The following is a 21764-nucleotide window of genomic DNA, read 5'->3' as shown; positions in this document are numbered from 1 at the left end:
TACAAGGTTGGAAAGACGGCTTGAACCTATGGAAACGACACCTGTAAAGAGCTAAGTCATCATCATACGCTTAGGACAATGATCATTAGAACTGTTTTATTAACAGGATAGATTTCACAATGGGTTAGACTGGACTAAAGTTAAGACTTTAAAATGATGGTGAATGTGACTGAATTCACTCTCAGATGATGATTTGAAAAAATTAATGAAAATAAGAAAGCAGATACGTTTTGACATGTTACACCCTCCCTTTTTTGTTCTGAAGAACTGACTTACTACCACTGTAGCAAATAATCATGGGCTTCAAACTAAGAAAAAAAGAATGGTTTTTTACGGGATTCTTGTGCTAGGATTTCACCATGTGCAATTATAAATTACTAATACTTTATTGCATCATAAAAGAGCAATAAACCAATTTATCTAAAGACAATGAACAATAATATGAAAAAAAATCTTGTCTAGGTGTAGCACTTAAAGAGATAAACGAAAAGATAAAGCAAATGAAAGCAGTTTCAGTTTTAATATACTTTATAACCGATCCTAGCATAACATTTTACAATCTAAAAAGCATTTTTCATATATATTATCTCAAGTAACCCTCATGATCTATATCTGAGGTAGTTGTAATTATCTTTACATACAAAAGGAATAATAGTCATTCCCCACACAGCACCTACTGTCCATTTGACTTCTTTTTTTAAAAAATTTATTTATTTATTTATTTATTTATGGCTGTGTTGGGTCTTCATTTCCATACAAGGGCTTTCCCCAGTTGCGGCAAGCGGGGGCCACTCTTCATCGCGGTGCGCAGGTCTCACTACCGTGGCCTCTCTTGTTGCGGAGCACAGGCTCCAGACGTGCAGGCTCAGTAGTTGTGGCTCATGGGCCCAGTCGCTCCGTGGCATGTGGGATCTTCCCAGACCAGGGCTTGAGCCCGTGTCCCCTGCATTGGCAGGCAGATTCTCAACCACTGCACCACCAGGGAAGCCCTCCATTTGACTTCTATACCCCCTAAACTCAATCTCAACATAAACCTGGGCAGCAAAGCCAGGTGACACTGTGTCAAATGACCAGTTTTACTGCCAACTCTCCCACTAATTATGTGGTTCAGATTTTGGCAAATGACTTTCCTTCCTACCACGAGGGGCTTGGGGCAGTTACTCTCCAAGTGCTCTTTCTGTTTTAACATGCTATTATGCATTTAAGTTACTGAAATTTAATTATACTCTTCCAAGAATCCAAATGATAAAGTCAAACAAAAGAGTAGGGTAAAATTCAAAGATTTATGTGCACAGTGAAAACAAATTTGTAAATGTAATCACTTGGAAAAGATAAAATCAGAGAGCCATACAATTTTACAGTCTATCCTCTACAGTGGTGTCTGGTACTTTCACCCACGAATGCAGCCTACCTGGGGGCTGAGAAGCACTTCCATCAGATACGGTCCGTCGGTGATGTGCTGCTCTTTCTTTTGAAGAAGCAGCGTAAGATGCGCCCGCACGTGCTGGAACTGTGAAGGAAGGAGACAGGTTTCCCCACACACCATGATGGGTCTCCAGTCCTGGCACAGGGGTTGGCTCCTGACCCCTCCTTCCAAAGGCAGGGCAAGGATCTGGAATGGGCACCTTGGGGTCACAAGGGACGTGTGTGCTGCTCTCGAAGGAATCTTCGCCGTCAGTCTGCAGCAGGCACTTGGTGGAGAGAGAAGGCATGGACAGGAGGTTCGCGGCGCTGGACGGAGGGAGCGGGGATGGGCTGCTGGCCCCCTCGCCCGCGGCTGGCAGCCTAGTGGCGGAGTTGGCACTGCTTCGGGACTTAGGCACCCGCTGGAAGATGCCCTCGCGTTTCTTCCTTTCTTCCTTGGGCAACGGGTCTTCAGCAGCCTGTGCTTTCGCGAGCTCTCTGATGTCCAGGCCCAGAGCCACCGACGCCAGCAGCGCGGTGCAGCTGTACAGAGCAGACTCCGTCTTCTTCCTCTGGGGGGATCTGCTCAGACTGTTCGGAGGGGTCCCCTGAGGAATGCTGGTGGCAGGGCTCACCGGGGTTCTCTCCTCCCAGCTTTCAGGTTCCACCAGATTCTCTCTCTGGCCATCTTTCCAAAGAGGTAGATCAATGTAGGCTTGACTCGGTGATTTTATCTGCTTTGGCTTTCTGTGTTCCAATCCGTCTGGGGCAAGTTGTGGCTCTTCACACGCACCTACACAGAAGTATAAATACACACAGGCTAGGACCATTTTACCGTAAAAACCATGCAAGCTATACTGTAAAACAAGGCTGAAATCTAATAAATACATATTCTAAATCAAAACACATGGAGTCCTTTGCAGTTCAGCAAATGGTTCGTCCAGGAGGACCCTAAGGAAGGGGCGTCCAGGGTGCAATGACTCAGCTCCCTGCACAGGAACAGGCGAGCAAGTCCTCTGCCGTTTCCCGTCCTTCAGGAAGTGGCTCTTCACTGGCATAGAAAACAGAAACTTCTATAGAAACAAAGTCATCAAGATACAGAAATGCACATGCACAGACAGCGGCAGGAGGACACGTCAGACAAAAGGTGCCCTTGCACGTGACCTAGATAACTGGGCCATGCCCCGTTGCTACAGGAACCATCCTGCGTAGAGTAGTGAAGCACACTTCAGACTATGGTGGTGCCCAGCAGCCTGTTTCAACAAGCTGCCATTAAAGCGTAGGAGTCCCGTATCAGGAGAAGATTCTCCAGAGGTCAGAGCCCCAAAGGGTAACATATTCTGCTACTGGAGAGGAAGCTATAATTCTTATCACTTAGGGCTTAACCATGAACGACTGAAATGACGAACTCCCTCATCTCGTGTCCAGAACATCCCCGACAGAGCCACCCATGATTTCTGCAGCCTTGTGTCCACTGCACCTAAAATGTGCTCGGTTTGCTAGACCAGCCGGATGCCAGCTTTTCTCCCAACAAGCCTGTGCTCTTCCCTGCTTTTCTCCCTTCAAGCCCAGTAACTTCCTCTGCTATCTTTCTCCCCGTGTCCTCCTCCCACTGTCCCATTTCCCTCAGACAATTCTATCTCAAAATCCTGCCTGGCCCTAAGACGGCCTGACACTGCCCTTCTTCCCACATGTGATCTCGGCCTCCGTTGAAGCCTCTCGTGTCGTTCGGTTTCCTCCTTTTTCTACTTTCAGGTCACAGCCGGCTGTGAGCTTCCCTGCAGGTTTCATCTTGTGAGGGGTCTTCCCCGAATAGTGCCTTCATCAAGTAGGCACGAATTGCACTTTGATGGGTTGAATGCACGGTACATGTAACGAATAACAAATTACTAAGCCATCATTTTTTAAAAAAGAGGGTAAACGTTGTTGACAAGTAAAAGCCATAGGTTTCGAAGCACACTGAGCACTTCCTTTCCCACACTTTCCTCCTGAGCTGTCATGAACCTACACGGATCCATCACAATCTTTCCCAGTCTTCCTATGACTGACGGCATGCATTCGCAGCCCCCAAACCAAGGTGAATATAATCAATATCTACATAAGATCAAACTGTCCTTTTAGGATTCACTTAGGCATTCAGGAGATACTGAAGACTTGCTATGCACCAGGCCCTGGGAGTAGAGTGGTGAACAAACCAGATAAAATCTTTGCCTTCGAGGAGTTGACATTCTAATTTGGGGTGACAAAGAACACACACATTACGGGTGTCCATGCAGACCAATAAGAATTTCAGGGAAGAGCGATGCATAAATAAAACTGGGTACTGAGACAGAGGGATGGGGTGAGACACCACTGCAGCTAAGGCGGTCAGGGGAGGTTTTCAGGAAACGCTTGGGCTGAGACAGAAACACTTAGAAGGGTGAGGCCCCACAGGTGGAAGGTGGGAGGGGGACCTTCAGGCAGGACAGACTGTGTAAACCTTTTGCTCAGTGATCCTTCCAATGAACTGCAGGGTTAACTTAATGGAGACCCAGCTGAGTCAGCCAAATACATCCTTTTATTTCCTCCAACTGTCTTGTGGAGGAGTTATTCATAGGATCAAAATATTCTAAGAAAGAATTAAAAAATTCAGTGAAAAAAAAGCAAGAGGACTTCTCTGATTAATCCCTCTATCTGGATAAACAGTCACAAATAATGAAACTTGTGCTATAGAATTAACAGTTTTATTACTATTAATCGTTCTTCATTAGTCCTCAAACGCCATCTGATGATGAATCGTAGTGCATAATGAGAGACCCTCTTGCCTTTACAGGCGAAAAAGAGTCAGAATACAGTAATGAATCTGACATCAGAAAGCATCTACCCAGGGATCACACGGCACCTGCCTTGTGTTTACCTGAAAGTATTTATGGAGATACTTATGCTGAAACCACACACTTGTGATGAACACAGAAGAAGAAAACTAAACATGGGCAGTAGGTGATAAGGTGCTTGTAAAACTGAGCATAGCAACGATCATAAATTCAATAAATTCAAGAAGTTTATACCGTGTTTTGCTAAAACATCTCTAATTTGACCACAGTACCAAAGGGCTGTCTTAAATTGACAAGGATAAAGACCAATTTGCTTTTCTTCAGAGTTACCCATCATTGAAGATTTCCAGCAACTTCCAAATCTCTTCAACCTTTTAATATCTGAATATTGAATAGGAATACCGAACATTGAAAGCGATGATGATTCATTTAAAACTAGAGGTTCCAAGGTAATACTCTCCAGCAGTAGTTTTCCACAACTAACCCGCTTGACAATATTTCATCAGGTCGCGGGGTGGGAATATCATCCCAGCAGAACTTCAGGGCACCTACATTTTCATATTTACTATTTCCTATACTACAGTAATTTGGTTCCATATAATAAATTATACTAATTTTTCTGGTGAAGAATAAGAGTTACAAATTCCTAATAAACAATGTGGAGCCTAATTACTTTCCGCCACGAAGACTGACAGGACAGAAGATAACTTCTGAGCTTAGTGTAGCCACTGCTACTACTCAGTACATGCGACGCTGCTAACCTTTCCCACGTCACTTCTAGAACTCTCAGAGGCTCAGTCTAACTCAAACAAATTCTATTTCCTGAAGCACATTTACCTGACTGGTCCACAAACAATGAAGCCAACGGCATGGTTTTCTGATTTTTTATTAAGATGGTTGACCAAGGACTGTTGCCATCTGAGAGAGGTCTTATTCTACAAGAGAAAAATGTTTATTTTGATATAATAGAACCATATGACACACAAATTAGGTTTTGGTGGATATACACTAACAATATTTTTAGGTAGTAAAGAGAACATATTTGGCCTCTATGTTTTAAAGAGCTAACAAAGTACAGATAAAACCTTAACATGAGACAGAGAATCTTTTTAATTGCTTAACTAAATAATAATTGATTTAGTAGGATAAACCCAACCTAGAAATTAAATTATATTCAGGTATCTCTGTATTACTCTAATTGCTTTTTAAAAGTTAGGTCTGGCCAGTGCAATATTTAAAAGGCACTGCTATTTATCACAGTACACACTGGAATGCCACCAGATGTCACACAAGTACCTTTCTTTGCAGTCAGTTCTTTCTTTCATTTGAATGGAATTTGGACCCCAGGTACAACCCTTTTTCTTGAAACTCCTTTTTACATCTTCAAATTCTTCTTGTCGACAGACCGTGTTCCTGCCCCAAGTTTTATTGCTTTCATCTGAGGTCACTAAACAGAGAGCATCACTCATTAACCAACTAAAAAATTGTTAAGTTAAAATGAATCAAATCAGTTGTAAAACTATCTTAGTCAAAACGTGTAAACAATTGAGAAACATGAAAACAACGAAGAAATTATTTCCTTCACCCTACCACTGGCAAACTTCTATCTCTAATCATAACAGCAAGAAAAGTGAACTAAATTAAAAGATACAAATTTGAGGTAAATTAGCTATAAAGAGTTGATTATTTATTTATCTATGTATTTAACATTATGCAACAGTTAGGATTTCATTTTATTTGGAGGAAAAAAGGTCAAATTGAACGGTTAACTGAAAACAAACTTAGTACTTAATTTTTTAACCAAATCAAAATTTTGAACCTAAAGAACAAAGGTATATTTTAAAATTGCAAGTTAAGCCAATTTTTCATTAGTCATCACAACTGTTCGGCTTCAATTACCTTTAAAAATCTGAACGTATGTAAGTTTCCCCACGTCTTGCCTTATTTCATCCCCTCTCGGGAGGTTTACACTCACGTCTAACACCCACATGTTGCTGACACACGTATATGCCACCCCCCCAGCCTCGCTGTGCACCGACAGTTGGCTTGGGAAACACTGGGAGAGTGGCTGTCATTACTACACACTTAGAAAACAACCCCGTCACACACCAGAGGTTCTAAAAACACAACTGAAAACATTATGACATACCCACACAGGGGGTAAAAATATCCGCTTTGGGTCTAATTGAAACTCTCACAGTGCGAGGATGCCAGATGAATTAGTATATTTATTTTTTCCACTAGGCTGAACACTCTAAAACCAAAATACTAAGTGGTATTCTGAAGGACAGATCTTCCCCGACTTATGATGGGGTTACATCCAATAACCCATCGTAAGTTAAAAATATCATAAGCTGAAAACGTGTTTGATACACCTCACCTACGAAACATCATGGCTTAGCCATGTCCACCTTGAATGTGCTCAGAACACTTACACTAGTCTACAGTTGGGCAAAATCACCTAAAGCAAAGCCTATTTTATAATAAAGTCAAATGCCTCGTGTGACTTACTGAATGCTGTACTGAAAGTGAAAAACAGAGTGCTTATGTGGGTACAGAGTGGTTGTGAGTGTACGGGTCGTTCACCCTTGTGATGGCGGGCTGACCGGGAGCTGTGGCGCACTGCCCAGCGTCACGAGGGAGGATGGTACCCAGTATCACTGCCCAGGAAAAGATCAAAATTCAAAATTCGAAGTATGGTTTCCACTGAATGTGAATCACTTTGCACCATCATACAGTCAAAAAACCCTAAGTCGAACCACCCTAAGTGGAGGGCTGTGTGCATTAGGTTGGTCAACACAGACCAAATTCAAGCTAAATTTCAAAAAGCAAAATATTTTTTTCCTTACAAAACAATGAAACGAATGGAAGTAACCTTGAATTCCTGATTTCGGCTTTCAAAACATCCATAAAGAGGCTACTGATATAACTAGGTCATGCAAATGTTGCAGGCAGGCGTTTAACAAAATGTCTCACGATACTGTTTCACTTTCTACTCTGTGGCCTGGTCACATCACCGATTGCGTGGCATCTAAAAATCATTTATTGTGAGAACAAGAAAATGAGACTAAGGAAGACAAGACCAAATCTTGCTTTCCAAATAGTTCTGACACCTCCTAAATATCACAGGGTTAGAACCGGCTATGAATGTCTGCGTAAGTTGGATCCAAGTCCGTGAGTGACAGAAAGCCGCCCAGAAGCCCCCCGTGGGGGAGAAAGCTCACGCTGTATTGCCCGGAGCCGGGGGATCACCGTGGGGCTGCTCGGCGTACTGAAGCTGCTGCTATTCAGGCTCCTCCGTTTGTCCAAGTTGGGGGAGGCCTGCACGGTTATTTTGTGCTGGAAATCTGTCAGATACGGGAAAAAAAAAATGAGAACTGAGAGTCCATGGTTTTAAGTTATTTCCATAGCCCCAGCTTTCGCACATGGCAATCAAAGCAGGAACTGCCAGACAGTAAGAATATGGGTGTATCTCAGAGTCTGTTCCTACTTTCTTACTTATCTTCCATTCAGGGCTCACGTCCGTAAACAATGACTCAGAGTCATGACGCATTAGGCACGGGGAGAGACGCATGCTCACAAGGAAATGAACTATTACTGCGTATTGCAGAACTCACGGTCTTCCGGGAAGAAGGAGTTATCTTCATTCAGTCTGATAGAGTTGAAAACAAAATCGAGATGGGAGACACCCTGGGTTTACATGAGTCCTGGTTCTGTCACTAACAGACTACAGACCCCAAACTAGTCACGAGCCTCTCGGCGCCGGTCCCTGCGGTTGTTGGCTAGAATAGCAGACACCTCCCAGGGTTGCCGTGGTGATTAGAACGGAAAGCGGACGTTGTGCGGGGCTCCGGACACGCTACCCCAACGTTTACTGCTTAGCCCGTCACATTTCCACATGACCATCCACTCTTCATCAGCCTTCCTCAACATTCAGGTCTGTTTCTTTGGGTCTTCCTTTCCTGTTGCAGGCTCCCATGTCACAGAAACTTACATTAAGTACATTTTTATGCTTTTCCCCTGTGGATCTGGCTTTGTCGGTTTAATTTTCAGACCCAGCCAGGGTCAAGAGAAACTCCCCCTTGCCTGCAGTTGAAAGCGTTTTGTGGTCAAGGTACGTACAAATGATGGTTACTATTACCTAACTGTAATATAGGGTAGCTGTCGTGCCAGAGATATGCCAAGAACTACGGGAATATACGGAAGAAAAGTCATATTACCAGAGGAAAGAGGAGGGTGTCTGGGAAAACCCTGTAAACTGCCAGAAAAATTATCAGAAACTTAGAAGCAGGTAAAAGAAATGACTGGATGTTCTTTCAGTGCAGTGCCGAGCTTAACCTCTGACTGATTTTCTATTGACTGGGCTATTTTCACAACTCAGTAGGAGCAGAGGTTAACTTGTAGATTTTGTCTGGTGATGATGCAAATAGCTGCTGTCTGGTGTAAAAGAAAATCCCGAAGGTGATGATTTATTGCTGTATTGGGTTTGTGTTTAGCCTAGCAATCTAATCCTAACATTTCTTTACTAAGTTGACCATGAACACTTAGCTCCTCAAATTCTCATGTGAACCAATTTTAACGGGTTCCCTCATTAATTAATAAGTTGAATAAAATCATTGACACATGTTCATTTCACATATGCAAGACAGCTATAATTTGCCTTTTTGAAAATTAAAGAACTTTAAAGAACCACCTGGTATTTGAAATGAGGAGTTTGAATTTGGTAGGCAAGACATCTATCCAACTACTCATGCTAGAAATTTGAAACTTTTCTTGATATTGTGTTCTCCCTGACCCTCCATATCCAGTCAAACACAAAATATCTTGTAAAACTCTGTTATATATTCTTCTCAGAGTTATAGTTGAGAAATTTATATTCTAGGTTCTGGAATCAGCAAACTCCAGATGTGAACGAATCCCAGCTTATCACTTACTAGCCATATGAATTTTGGGAAAGTAACTTAATCTCTTTTAAGTCACAGCACCTTCATTGACAAAAATGGAAAAGATAATTATTCCTATTTCATAGGACAGTTAGGAAAAATTAAATATAAATAAGTACAGAAAATACTTAAGTACAGGGCTCAGGACATAATAAATGCTCAACACACACTGGTGATGCTTTCTGTTCTATTTCCACTGCCACCATCATTTCATGCCGAGGCTGCTACAATCCCTTGATCGATCTTTCAGCATCTCTGTTTGGCCCCTCTGGTCTACCTCACAGCAGGCAGATGTCTTCTTAAAAATGCATGGCTGACTATCATTCCCCTGCTTAAAATCCCTCAAAGGCTTTTCATCCTTCTTAAAGTTACAGGTCAAAATCATAACAGCCTCTCCAGTCCCCTGCAAATCAGAGTCTGGGCTCCTTGTGCCACCCTAGCCTCATTGTGCCCTGCTTTCCCATCACTCGCCGTGGTCTACACCAGGGGTCAGCAAACTTTTCCTAAGAAGTGCCACACAGTAAATATTTTAGTTTCTACGAGCCATACGGTCTGATGGAGCGAGAAAGCATTCCCACGAACACATAAATGCGTGTGTTCCAATGCGACTCTATTATGGACGCTGCAGTTTACCTTTCCTGCAATGTTCATGTGTCAGAAAATCGTTTTTTCTAGTATTTAAATGTTCTTAGCTTGTGAGCTATACAAAACAGGCGGGAGGCTGGATTTGGCCCAGGGGGCAGAGTCAAGCCACACTGGTCTTTTTTCAGTTCCTGGAAGAAATCAAGTTTCTTCGCAGGTGTTCCCTGCCTGTTCCCCTCGTGTTTGGTAAATTCCTACTTCGAGTCTCCATTTAAATGTTTCTTTGTGAGGAAGCTGTCTGTGATCTCCTTAGACCAGGAGACATCTCTCTACTAATCAGTCATATGACTTTTCCTTCACAGTAGTTAATAATTACAGCAAAAAAATAAGCATTTGTTTAATTATTAGCTTAAGGCTGCCCCCAGTACAATGTCAGCTCTCTACGTTGGGGGGAAGGAGTCAGCTGCCATCACTGTGACAACCCCAAACGTGCACAGGGCCTTGCACAGGAAAGGTGCTTAGCAAATCTCAAAAGGTGCTGAATGAACGTCTTCTCTGTTTAAGATTACAAGTAACATATATGCGTTAGTATACGATATTTGTTTTTCTCTTTCTGACTTACTTCACTCTCTACGACAGACTCTAGGTCCATCCACATCTCTATAAATCTCTGCAAATGACCCAATTTCGTTCTTTTTTATGGCTGAGTAATATTCCATTGTATATACATGTGCCACATCTTCTTTATCCATTCCTCTGTTGAGGGACGCTTAGGTTGTTTCCATGTCCTGGCTATTGTAGATAGTGCTGCAATGAACATTGGGGTGCATGTGTCTTTTTGAATTATGGTTTTCTCTGGGTATCTGCCCATATATGTGGAATCTAAAAAAATGGTATAGATGATCTTATTTGCAGAGCAGAAATAGAGACACAGACATAGAAAACAAATGTATGGGTACCAAGGGAGGGGTGGTGGGATGAATTGAGAGATGGGGATTGACATATATACACTATTGATACTATGTGTAAAATAGATAACTAATGAGAATCTACTGTATAGCACAGGAAACTCTATTCAATGCTCTGCAGTGACCTAAATGGAAGGAAATCCAAAAAAGAGGGGATATATGTATATGTATATCTGATTCACTTTGCTGTATAGCAGAAACTAACACAACATTGTAAAGCAACTATACTCCAATTAAGAAAAAAGATTACAAGTAACACAGGGGCAGTGATCATGTTGTGAAGACAAAGCAAATGGAAACGACATGCCAGATGGGAGGCTTTGTCCATCTACCATCTACGTGAGCAAGAAAGACTTGACTGGGCAGAGCGGTTAAGGAAAGGAAGGAATGAATGCAAGAAAGCAGATCATCAGGGCAGACGACTAACTGAACTGCGGGGAGGGGGAGTAGGTAGGAAAAGAAAGAAGTATTCTTATCCAAAGATATGAAACAATTTAGACTGAAGTGCGTTATAAAGGTTCAACTGGCCCTGTGGTCTGTCCGCACACTGTGGATGAGCCCCCAGCCCAGGGCAGAAGGCAGGCTGCTCTTGCAGGCCTCAGCACCCGAACACAGAATCAGGCCGCGGCATCTGAATGGCAAACCATGGGGAACAAGTGATGGGAGAAGAGATGCCAGGCACAGGTCAGGGAAACAGCACGGAAGGTTTTAAGGCCAAGGGCGAGTTACAAAGGCACAAGACTGGACTTCAACAATCCCTAAGATTTGGAGTGTTTTTGGTCTTCTGAAAAAAATCTAAATACTTTCACCCAAGGGGAAAAAAAGGCGCTCTGTGCTTTAAACATAAATAAAATATTCTTTATGATAAACATCCTTGTCCCTATGAAATGGGGAAAGGTTGATTCTGCTGTCCTAGTTACACATTTAGGAAAACTTAGGCTGAACTGTTAGGGGGCCCTGGCCAATGTCCAGTTTTTCTCTGGACTGCTTGCTAGACGTGTTCTCAAGGTATCTGCTCACGGCAGGTTATCATGTGGGCCACAGGCTTTTGAGTGAACCTGTACTTGTATTTCCCCTGTCAATATTTATGTTTCATTAAGGCCACTGACGCGGCTCAGTGGGAATCATCATTTTTACAGTAGAAGTTGCAGTATTCTTTGAAGAGTCCTGGTGGAGCTTTCGCCTTCTCTCCCTATGGGCGTACACACACTCACTCACACTCACGCATGCTGGGCAGGACTCTGGCACTTCTGAAATGGCTGAAGTGAGAATACCACGGCTTTAGAGACACGCCGACTTCTGAAAGCTTCAAAACCTCTTTGACCTGTTTTATATGTTCTAAAAACACAACTTTGGTTCACAATAAACATAATACAGTGGGAGTGATACAAAGTGGTAACAGTATAAAAATATCTGCCATGATCGTTCTTGTTCGTTCTACAAATTCCAAGAATGCACAAATATAATTTACAAACTCTTAGATTATGCTGTCTCATTTTATAAGCATTTATCTTCCTTATTTGGTAGCTATGCAGGACTGCCGGCAGGAATAATTACATTTGAGTTTTCTGGCAGTAAGTCACCATAGCTATAAATAGCCATAAGATTCAAAGCTACCACCAGTGATTCTGAAGGACAAAATTACAATAATTAGATAATTATTCACATTTAATAACAAATTTTTGAAAGATCCACAGGCATAAATATTAAGAACCAGTTTGTAGGAGTCTCAAATATGTTTCTGAGAAATTCTTTAAGCTAGTTACACATGGAAAAAATCCTGCAAAAGGGGTTCAAGTAATTTGGTATGCCGAAAGGAAAGTATCACCACCCTTCAATCTATCACCTATCAGCCGTTTCTTCCTTAAAAATGTACCATTAAATAGTACTAAAATCTGCTACCTCAAAGAATTTTCTAACAGATGATAATATCAGAATCAGCTAACTCCCATGAACTTAAGGTACAAATAATTGCTTTCTCTACTGAGCAAGATTCCTGAAGGAGAAAAATAATTATTTTTATAGTTATCATTCTTTTCTTTGGATCTTTGGGTGTGTGTCCTACTTTGGGATGTTGGGCAAGTAACCCCTGGGTGTGTATGTGTGTGTGCGGAGAGGGGCGTGTAGAGCTGGGGGATTCGAATGAGAAAAATAGTTTCCCTAATGGTACCAGTGCCACAACAATGTAGCACCATCTTGTGGGCAGAAGAGGTAACTGCCACCCTAAATTATAGAAGCTGCAGTTCATTCCTTCAAAATGGATCAGGATTAGTAGATTTTATGGGTTATGTTTTAACTAGAATCTTTTATTAAGCGGCACAAGGTAAAGTAATGTGTACCTAAAAGGACCCCTCTATTCTCAGAAATAGAAAAGGCAAATAGTACAATCCAGGAATAATATAAATCTAGCAAAAATAGTAAAATATATTCAATTTGCGCTGAATAAATGCAGGGTATAGCCAAGCAACATTTGAGAAGAAGAACCTCGGGAATCCTGAGATATTTTATTTAATCACTCTCCCATGAAGATTAAAGAATCACTGGAATGATTTCATTGTTTCCCCCAAGTTTATTTTCCATCAGTTTCTAATTAGCTCCCCCATCCAAAGTTTTACAAGGAAATCCATAAATATTAATTATGGTAACACAGTCACAGTGCAGACAGAAGAATGCTGATACAGCTCAGGACTGGAGAAGAAAACTCACACTGAGTGCCTCTCTGAATTTTTCTATCGTCTATATTGAAAGCAGAAGCCTCGTCATAAAGAAAATATTCTAAATTATGTCTGATATATCAGACAGTCCAGTGAATGGTCCTTCAAGTTACACTTTGGCTAAAAGCAAATATTAGAAAAGAACCTGGAAAAGTACCTTTTTCGTTCCCAGAGGGGGCGAAGGTAAAATGAATTAAGGACCCATTGCCTCTTCTCACTTCATCAAAACACATAATCAATAATGTACACTGTGTACTCCTGACTACCCCATTCCAGCAATTTTCTGATCAATTGAGGACTTCTGCCATAACCTAAAAGATCACAGTACGCTGCAAGGCTTCTAGGATTTTGCAGTAAGTATTTTTACAAGACAATTTATACATACTTTGTATAAAACAAAACTGTTGTTACTGTTATTTAAATCAAATTTCCACACCATTACCAAACATCTCAGGAAAACACTAGAATCCATGAGGAACACTCTAAGATGTAATACATATAGAGAGAGACACAGAGAGAGGTAGAAACAGATATATAGACCTTACTGCACATTCTATACAGGTGCAGCCAGCTCTTAGTTCTGTCACCGTCCTTTCCTGTTAGAAAGAACTGCAAAACACAGGCGGACATCTGGTGTCCCCTTAAGCAAAGTATAACACATAACATCAAAGAACTTAATTTCGTGAACTAACATATGTTTGCTCTTTTGTATTCTGTTTAGTTTCTCCTAACACGTATTCCTTCTATGTTATTGTCACAATGGTTTAAAAATATTTTTAAAAGCTTCCCTAGAATTACTGGTTCGTTCTCATACCTCAACGATTTTGAACCCTCAAATGAAAGTGGGCGTGTAACCGAGGCACTAGATACACTTTGCTGAGGGTGTGAATAGCAACCTTAGTGCCCCAGATCACAGCCCTGCGATCCTTGTGGAAGCAACAAACTTAGTGACAAAACCTAAGTATGTTCAGATTTTAAAAGGTAATTGTAGCCAAACAGTTATGATGACTAATGAAAAGTTGGCTTAAATTACAATTTTAAAATATACCTCTGTTCTTTAGGTTCAAAACATTGATCTGGTTAAAAAATTAGGTACTAAGATTGTTTTAAGTTAAATGTTCAATTTGACTTTTTTTTTCCCCAAATAAAATGAAATCCTAACTGTTGCATAACGTTAAATACATAGATAAATAATCAGCTCTTTGCTGCTAATTGACCTTGCATTTGTACCTTTTAATTTATTCCACTTTTCTTGCTATTACGATTAGAGACAAGAAGTTTGCCATGGGTAGGGTGAAAGAAATCACTTCTTCATTGTTTTCATGTTTCTTAATGATTTACACGTTTTGCGTAGGATAGTTCTGTGCTGGATTTTCACCATGCCGAGTGATGCCGGTTCAGTGCAATCAGCTAAAGAGGAATTAATTCTGCTTTGATTTCCAAAGGAGTATATCAATGTCTCCACTAACAGGAGAGGACGCTTGGGGTGGGATTCGCAGCACCCAGTGGCCTGCGGTGCACGCCCTCCCTAGGCCGTTTCACCCGTGAAAACTCATTAGGTCATTACTACGACCACGAACTGAAGCAAGAGATGAAGACCTCATTCGTTCGATGCTTTAAAATCTCACTCGCCCAGTTCTGATGAAACAAAGAAGCGGGCGGGAGGGATGACCACCCGAGTCTCAGGGAACGTGGGGACAAGGTCGTACCTGAAGGTAAGCTGATCCGACGCCCGTCTTTGAGCTTCAGGCGGCTCCTCTTAAACTTGCCCTTCCTCTTCTTGACGTTGGGCCGCTCCTGGCTCAGCTGGAAGATGAGGATGTTGAGCTCGCGCTCCAGCACGTCGATCTCCCGCGCCGCCAGCTGCTGTTCGCGCCGCCTGAGCAGTTCCTCCTGCGACTTCTGCTGCAGGGCGGCCCGCGTCAGCTCCTCCTCCCGGGACCGCAGCTCCTGCCGCAGGGGACAGCGCCACCGTCACCCGGGGCTGCCGCGTCCTGCGCGCGCAGCTGCACCGCCCGCCCCCTGCAGGTCCCCCGGACAGCGCCCCCTGCAGCCAGGATGGGCCGCGCTGGACCGCAGCACATCCGGGACTCTCCCTCCGGTCCCTCTAGGTTTTTTTTTTTGTTTCATGGTTTTGGGGTTTTTTTTTTTAGGGGGGCGGAGCGGGGGGGGGCAGATTGTCTTATTTAATTGATGGCTTCTGTTTTATTAGGGGCCACGAGCATCATTAAGTGGCAGGTTTTGAGCCTTACCATGTGGTTTCTCAGATTTGCCCTTCTTCAGGGAAGGTTCTTTATGAAACTTTTACCCACCTTTTTCCAAGCCCAACTCAAAAGAAGGCAGATAAGCATCCCCTGAGGCTGAGGCACAGCGGGCTCATGCTGTGACACGCGCAGGCTACACCCCATCCACAGGGACGCACACAGGACACCTGGCCACAGCGTCAGGTGTGAAGAGCGTCAAGCCGTGGGCCCCAGGTCCCATAGGTCTGTGGCCCTTCTGGTTTTACGGCCCGAAAAGAGTCATCACACTTTGTTATCGTCTGTGGCCTGTACAATCACCTGACACATAAGATGTACATCAAAACACAGAGACCAAGTATCGATGTGAAAGTCCCATTTAAAATGAAAGCCAAGGGCTTCCCTACCGGCACAGTGGTTGAGAATCTGCCTGCCAATGCAGGGGACACGGGTTCGAGCCCTGATCTGGGAAGATCCCACATGCCGCGGGGCAACTGGGCCCGTGAGCCACAGCTACTGAGCCTGCGCGTCTGGAGCCTGTGCTCCGCAGCAAGAGAGGCCGCGACAGTGAGAGGCCCGCGCACCGCGATGAAGAGTGGCCCCCGCTCGCTGCAACTAGAGAAATCCCTCGCACAGCAACGAAGACCCAACACAGCCAAAAATAAATTTAAAAAAATAAATAAATTTAAAAATAAATAAATAAAATAAAATGAAAGCCAAAAGGGAAAGCTTGACTAATTAAAGGATAGTTCTTCTTGTCAGCAAAGACTGTGGCGGTTCCGATGTTTTTCCTTAGGGTATTTAAGAATTTGCTTAGGGAATTAACACACCGTGGTGGAGAGGTTAAGGGGAAAAACAAAGCGAACGTGGCAGGGGTCAGGTGAAGGCCCATCAGAAATGAACACGCAACATCGCTAAAATGATAAGCCACTGGAAAATAGAGTCAGTACACAGAGAACTTATCAGGATCCCATGGATGGATGGAAACTGTCACTTTATGCACAGATATCATGAAGTAGCTAACAAAAGTCCCTCTGTCGTGATACTGACTGATTAAAATGTAACTTCCTCTCGGTTTTGGTTTTAGAATGACTGAACTTGTAAGAAACAGAAAATCTATGAAGAATACATTTATTCCTAGTAGAGAAAATTTATTCAGTAGTAAAACTGAGAACTCTATTGTTCTTTTTTTTTTTTAATTTATTTATATTTATTTTTGGCTGTGTTGGGTCTTCGTTTCTGCGCGAGGGCTTTCTCTAGTTGTGGCAAGCGGGGGCCATTCTTCATCGCGATGCGCGGGGCTCTCACTATCGCGGCCTCTCTTGTTGCGGAGCACAGGCTCCAGACGCGCAGGCTCAGTAGTTGTGGCTCACGGGCTTAGTTGCTCCGCGGCATGTGGGGTCTTCTCAGACCAGGGCTCGAACCCGTGTCCCCTGCATTGGCAGGCAGATTCTCAACCACTGCGCCACCAGGGAAGCCCCTATTGTTCTTAATCTACATCCGCATTCTTATTCCATTTCTGTAAAGTGTTCCGTCCTTTACCGGAGACATAAATATTCCTTTCCGTGCTGACCTGCTTTCTCTTCCAGACTAGCCTGCCATAAATCAAGCACTCCCATAGAAAGCAAGGCATCTGCAAACTTTTGGTTCCACTGCTCCAGACAAACTTAATCTTAGGATATCCTAATGCCAAAAACTTTGTGAGAAGCTCCGCCTTCTCAGGTGCAGCTTTGGGCTGTGAGCTTTGAGAGCTATGAGTACGGTGTGAACATGTCACACTTCATACAAGCAGGCCGCTTTCCAGAGGCCACCTCAAAAGTACTGATGTGTGAAGAAACAGTGCAAGACAGAGGCTCATGGAAGGAACGAGAGCTGGGCCATGGGACTGGAGTCATAAAGGAAAATAAACGCAGAGGGCCATCCTCCCACAGACAAATATGATAGTATCAAGAAGAAAAGGAGAGCCCTAAAAATAAAGGTTCTTTATTCAGATCAAACCAATTCTGAACTTACAGTAATTCTACCAAAGTGGACCGAAATTCACCTCTGAAACATTCTTTATTTTTTCTAAACAAACTTCATAAACAAAATGGCAGGAGAAATGATTTTCTTAAGACCAACTGATATTCAAATTACTTCTGCTAATAAATATCAGCTGATTTTTATAGAGGAGAACAGTATTTCTTCACTACATTGTGCCAGATATAAATGACTATTTATTACTTGAAAAAAAAAAAAAGAAAATGTTACCTGTTAAAAAAAATTCTGGAGTTACAGAAAGATAGAGAAGATGAAAAGGCAGAGGGCTATGTACCAGATGAAGGAACAAGAAAAAACCCCAGAAAAACAACTAAATGAAGTGGAGATAGGCAACCTTCCAGAAAAAGAATTCAGAATAATGATAGTGAAGATGATCCAGGACCTTGGAATAAGAATGGAGGCAAAGATTGAGAAGATGCAAGAAATGATTAACAAAGACCTAGAAGAATTAAAGAACAAACAAACAGAGATGACCAATACAATAACTGAAATGAAAACTACACTAGAAGGAATCAATAGCAGAATAACTGAGGCAGAAGAACGGATAAGTGACCTGGAAGACAGAATGATGGAATTCACTGCTGCGGAACAGACTAAAGAAAAAAGAATGAAAAGAAATGAAGACAGCCTAAGAGACCTCTGGGACAACATTAAACGCAACAACATTCGCATTATAGGGGTCCCAGAAGGAGAAGAGAGAGAGAAAGGACCAGAGAAAATATTTGAAGAGATTATAGTCGAAAACTTCCCTAACATGGGAAAGGAAATAGCCACCCAAGTCCAGGAAGCGCAGAGAGTCCCATACAGGATAAACCCAAGGAGAAACACGCCGAGACACATAGTAATCAAAGTGGCAAAAATTAAAGACAAAGAAAAATTATTGAAAGCAGCAAGGGAAAAACGACAAATAACATACAAGGGAACTCCCATAAGGTTAACAGCTGATTTCTCAGCAGAAACTCTGCAAGCCAGAAGGGAGTGGCATGATATACTTAAAGTGATGAAAGGGAAGAACCTACAACCAAGATTACTCTACCCGGCAAGGATCTCAGTTAGATTTGATGGAGAAAGCAAAAGCTTTACAGACAAGCAAAAGCTAAGAGAATTCAGCACCACCAAACCAGCTCTACAACAAATGCTAAAGGAACTTCTCTAAGTGGGAAACACAAGAGAAGAAAAGGACCTACAAAAACAAACCCAAAACAATTAAGAAAATGGTCATAGGAACATACATATCGATAATTACCTTAAACGTGAATGGATTAAATGCCCCAACCAAAAGACATAGACTGGCTGAATGGATACAAAAACAAGACCCATATATATGCTGTCTACAAGAGACCCACTTTAGACCTAGGGACACATACAGACTGAAAGTGATGGGATGGAAAAAGATATTCCATGCAAATGGAAATCAAAAGAAAGCTGGAGTAGCTATACTCATATCAGATAAAATAGACTTTAAATTAAAGAATGTTACAAGAGACAAGGAAGGACACTACACAATGATCCAGGGATCAATCCAAGAAGAAGATATAACAATTATAAATATATATGCACCCAACATAGGAGCACCTCAATACATAAGGCAACTGCTAACAGCTATAAAAGAGGAAATCGACAGTAACACAATAATAGTGGGGGACTTTAACACCTCACTTACACCAATGGACAGATCATCCAAAATGAAAATAAATAAGGAAACAGAAGCTTTAAATGACACAATAGACCAGATAGATTTAATTGATATATATCGGACATTCCATCCAAAAACAGCAGATTACACGTTCTTCTCAAGTGCGCACGGAACATTCTCCAAGATAGATCACATCTTGGGTCACAAATCAAGCCTCAGTAAATTTAAGAAAATTGAAATCATATCAAGCATCTTTTCTGACCACAACGCTATGAGATTAGAAATGAATTACAGGGAAAAAAACGTAAAAAGGACAAACACATGGAGGCTAAACAATACGTTACTAAATAACCAAGAGATCACTGAAGAAATCAAAGAGGAAATCAAAAAATACCTAGAGACAAATGACAATGAAAACACGACGACCCAAAACCTATGGGATGCAGCAAAAGCAGTTCTAAGAGGGAAGTTTATAGCTATACAAGCCTACCTAAAGAAACAAGAAAAAGCTCAAGTAAACAATCTAACCTTACACTTAAAGAAACTAGAGAAAGAAGAACAAACAAAACCCAAAGTTAGCAGAAGGAAAGAAATCATAAAGATCAGAGCAGAAATAAATGAAATAGAAACAAAGAAAACAATAGCAAAGATCAATAAAACTAAAAGTTGGTTCTTTGAGAAGATAAACAAAATTGATAAGCCATTAGCCAGACTCATCAAGAAAAAGAGGGAGAGGACTCAAATCAATAAAATCAGAAATGAAAAAGGAGAAGTTACAACAGACACTGCAGAAATACAAAGCATCCTAAGAGACTACTACAAGCAACTTTATGCCAATAAAATGGACAACCTGGAAGAAATGGACAAATTCTTAGAAAGGTATAACCTTCCAAGACTGAACCAGGAAGAAATAGAAAATATGAACAGACCAATCACAAGTAATGAAATTGAAACTGTGATTAAAAATCTTCCAACAAACAAAAGTCCAGGACCAGATGGCTTCACAGGTGAATTCTATCAAACATTTAGAGAAGAGCTAACACCCATCCTTCTCAAACTCTTCCAAAAAATTGCAGAGGAAGGAACACTCCCAAACTCATTCTATGAGGCCACCATCACCCTGATACCAAAACCAGACAAAGACACTACAAAAAAAGAAAATTACAGACCAATATCACTGATGAATATAGATGCAAAAATCCTCAACAAAATACTAGCAAACAGAATCCAACAACACATTAAAAGGATCATACACCACGATCAAGTGGGATTTATCCCAGGGATGCAAGGATTCTTCAATATACGCAAATCAATCAATGTGATACACCATATTAACAAATTGAGGAATAAAAACCATATGATCATCTCAATAGATGCAGAAAAAGCTTTTGACAAAATTCAACACCCATTTCTGATAAAAACTCTCCAGAAAGTGGGCATAGAGGGAACCTACCTCAACATAATAAAGGCCATATATGACAAACCCACAGCAAACATCATTCTCAATGGTGAAAAACTGAAAGCATTTCCTCTAAGATCAGGAACGAGACAAGGATGTCCACTCTCACCACTATTATTCAACATAGTTTTGGAAGTCCTAGCCACGGCAATCAGAGAAGAAAAAGAAATAAAAGGAATACAAATTGGAAAAGAAGAAGTAAAACTGTCACTGTTTGCGGATGACATGATACTATACATAGAGAATCCTAAAACTGCCACCAGAAAACTGCTAGAGCTAATTAATGAATATGGTAAAGTTGCAGGATACAAAATTAATGCACAGAAATCTCTTGCATTCCTATACACTAATGATGAAAAATCTGAAAGAGAAATTATGGAAACACTCCCATTTACCATTGCAACAAAAAGAATAAAATACCTAGGAATAAACCTACCTAGGGAGACAAAAGACCTGTATGCAGAAAACTATAAGACACTGATGAAAGAAATTAAAGATGATACCAACAGATGGAGAGATATACCATGTTCTTGGATTGGAAGAATCAACATTGTGAAAATGAGTATACTACCCAAAGCAATCTACAGATTCAATGCAATCCCTATCAAATTACCAATGGCATTTTTTACGGAGCTAGAACAAATCATCTTAAAATTTGTATGGAGACACAAAAGACCCCGAATAGCCAAAGCAGTCTTGAGGCAAAAAAATGGAGCTGGAGGAATCAGACTCCCTGACTTCAGACTATACTACAAAGCTACAGTAATCAAGACAATATGGTACTGGCACAAAAACAGAAACATAGATCAATGGAACAAGATAGAAAGCCCAGAGATTAACCCACGCACCTATGGTCAACTAATCTATGACAAAGGAGGCAAAGATATACAATGGAGAAAAGACAGTCTCTTCAATAAGTGGTGCTGGGAAAACTGGACAGCTACATGTAAAAGAATGAAATTAGA

At 41.6% G+C, this 21764-nt stretch overlaps 1 protein-coding gene across 8 annotated transcripts in view; it reads right to left on the bottom strand.

Annotated features, from left to right (window-relative positions):
- MAP3K21 (mitogen-activated protein kinase kinase kinase 21) overlaps positions 1–21764 on the bottom strand; it is a 139004-nt gene that overhangs the window by 86009 nt on the left and 31231 nt on the right. For 7 of the 8 annotated variants that reach the window (XR_009498073.1, XR_009498074.1, XR_009498075.1 and 4 more), the window contains exons 5-9: positions 15134–15374; positions 7442–7564; positions 5514–5664; positions 5055–5152; positions 1412–2197 (exon numbers count right to left, since the gene is read on the bottom strand). Coding sequence is in view for 4 of the 8 variants with exons in the window: in XM_059900893.1 (XP_059756876.1) it covers positions 1412–2197; positions 5055–5152; positions 5514–5664; positions 7442–7564; positions 15134–15374 (1399 nt within the window). In the remaining 4 variants the exon portion in view is untranslated. The remainder of the gene's footprint in view (positions 1–1411; positions 2198–5054; positions 5153–5513; positions 5665–7441; positions 7565–15133; positions 15375–21764) is intronic. The other variant, XM_059900892.1, reaches the window with a different exon arrangement.

The sequence above is a fragment of the Balaenoptera ricei genome, chromosome 16 (assembly GCF_028023285.1).
Source record: "Balaenoptera ricei isolate mBalRic1 chromosome 16, mBalRic1.hap2, whole genome shotgun sequence".
NCBI lineage: Eukaryota > Metazoa > Chordata > Mammalia > Artiodactyla > Balaenopteridae > Balaenoptera > Balaenoptera ricei.
This window is presented reverse-complemented; position numbering and strand designations above follow the sequence as displayed.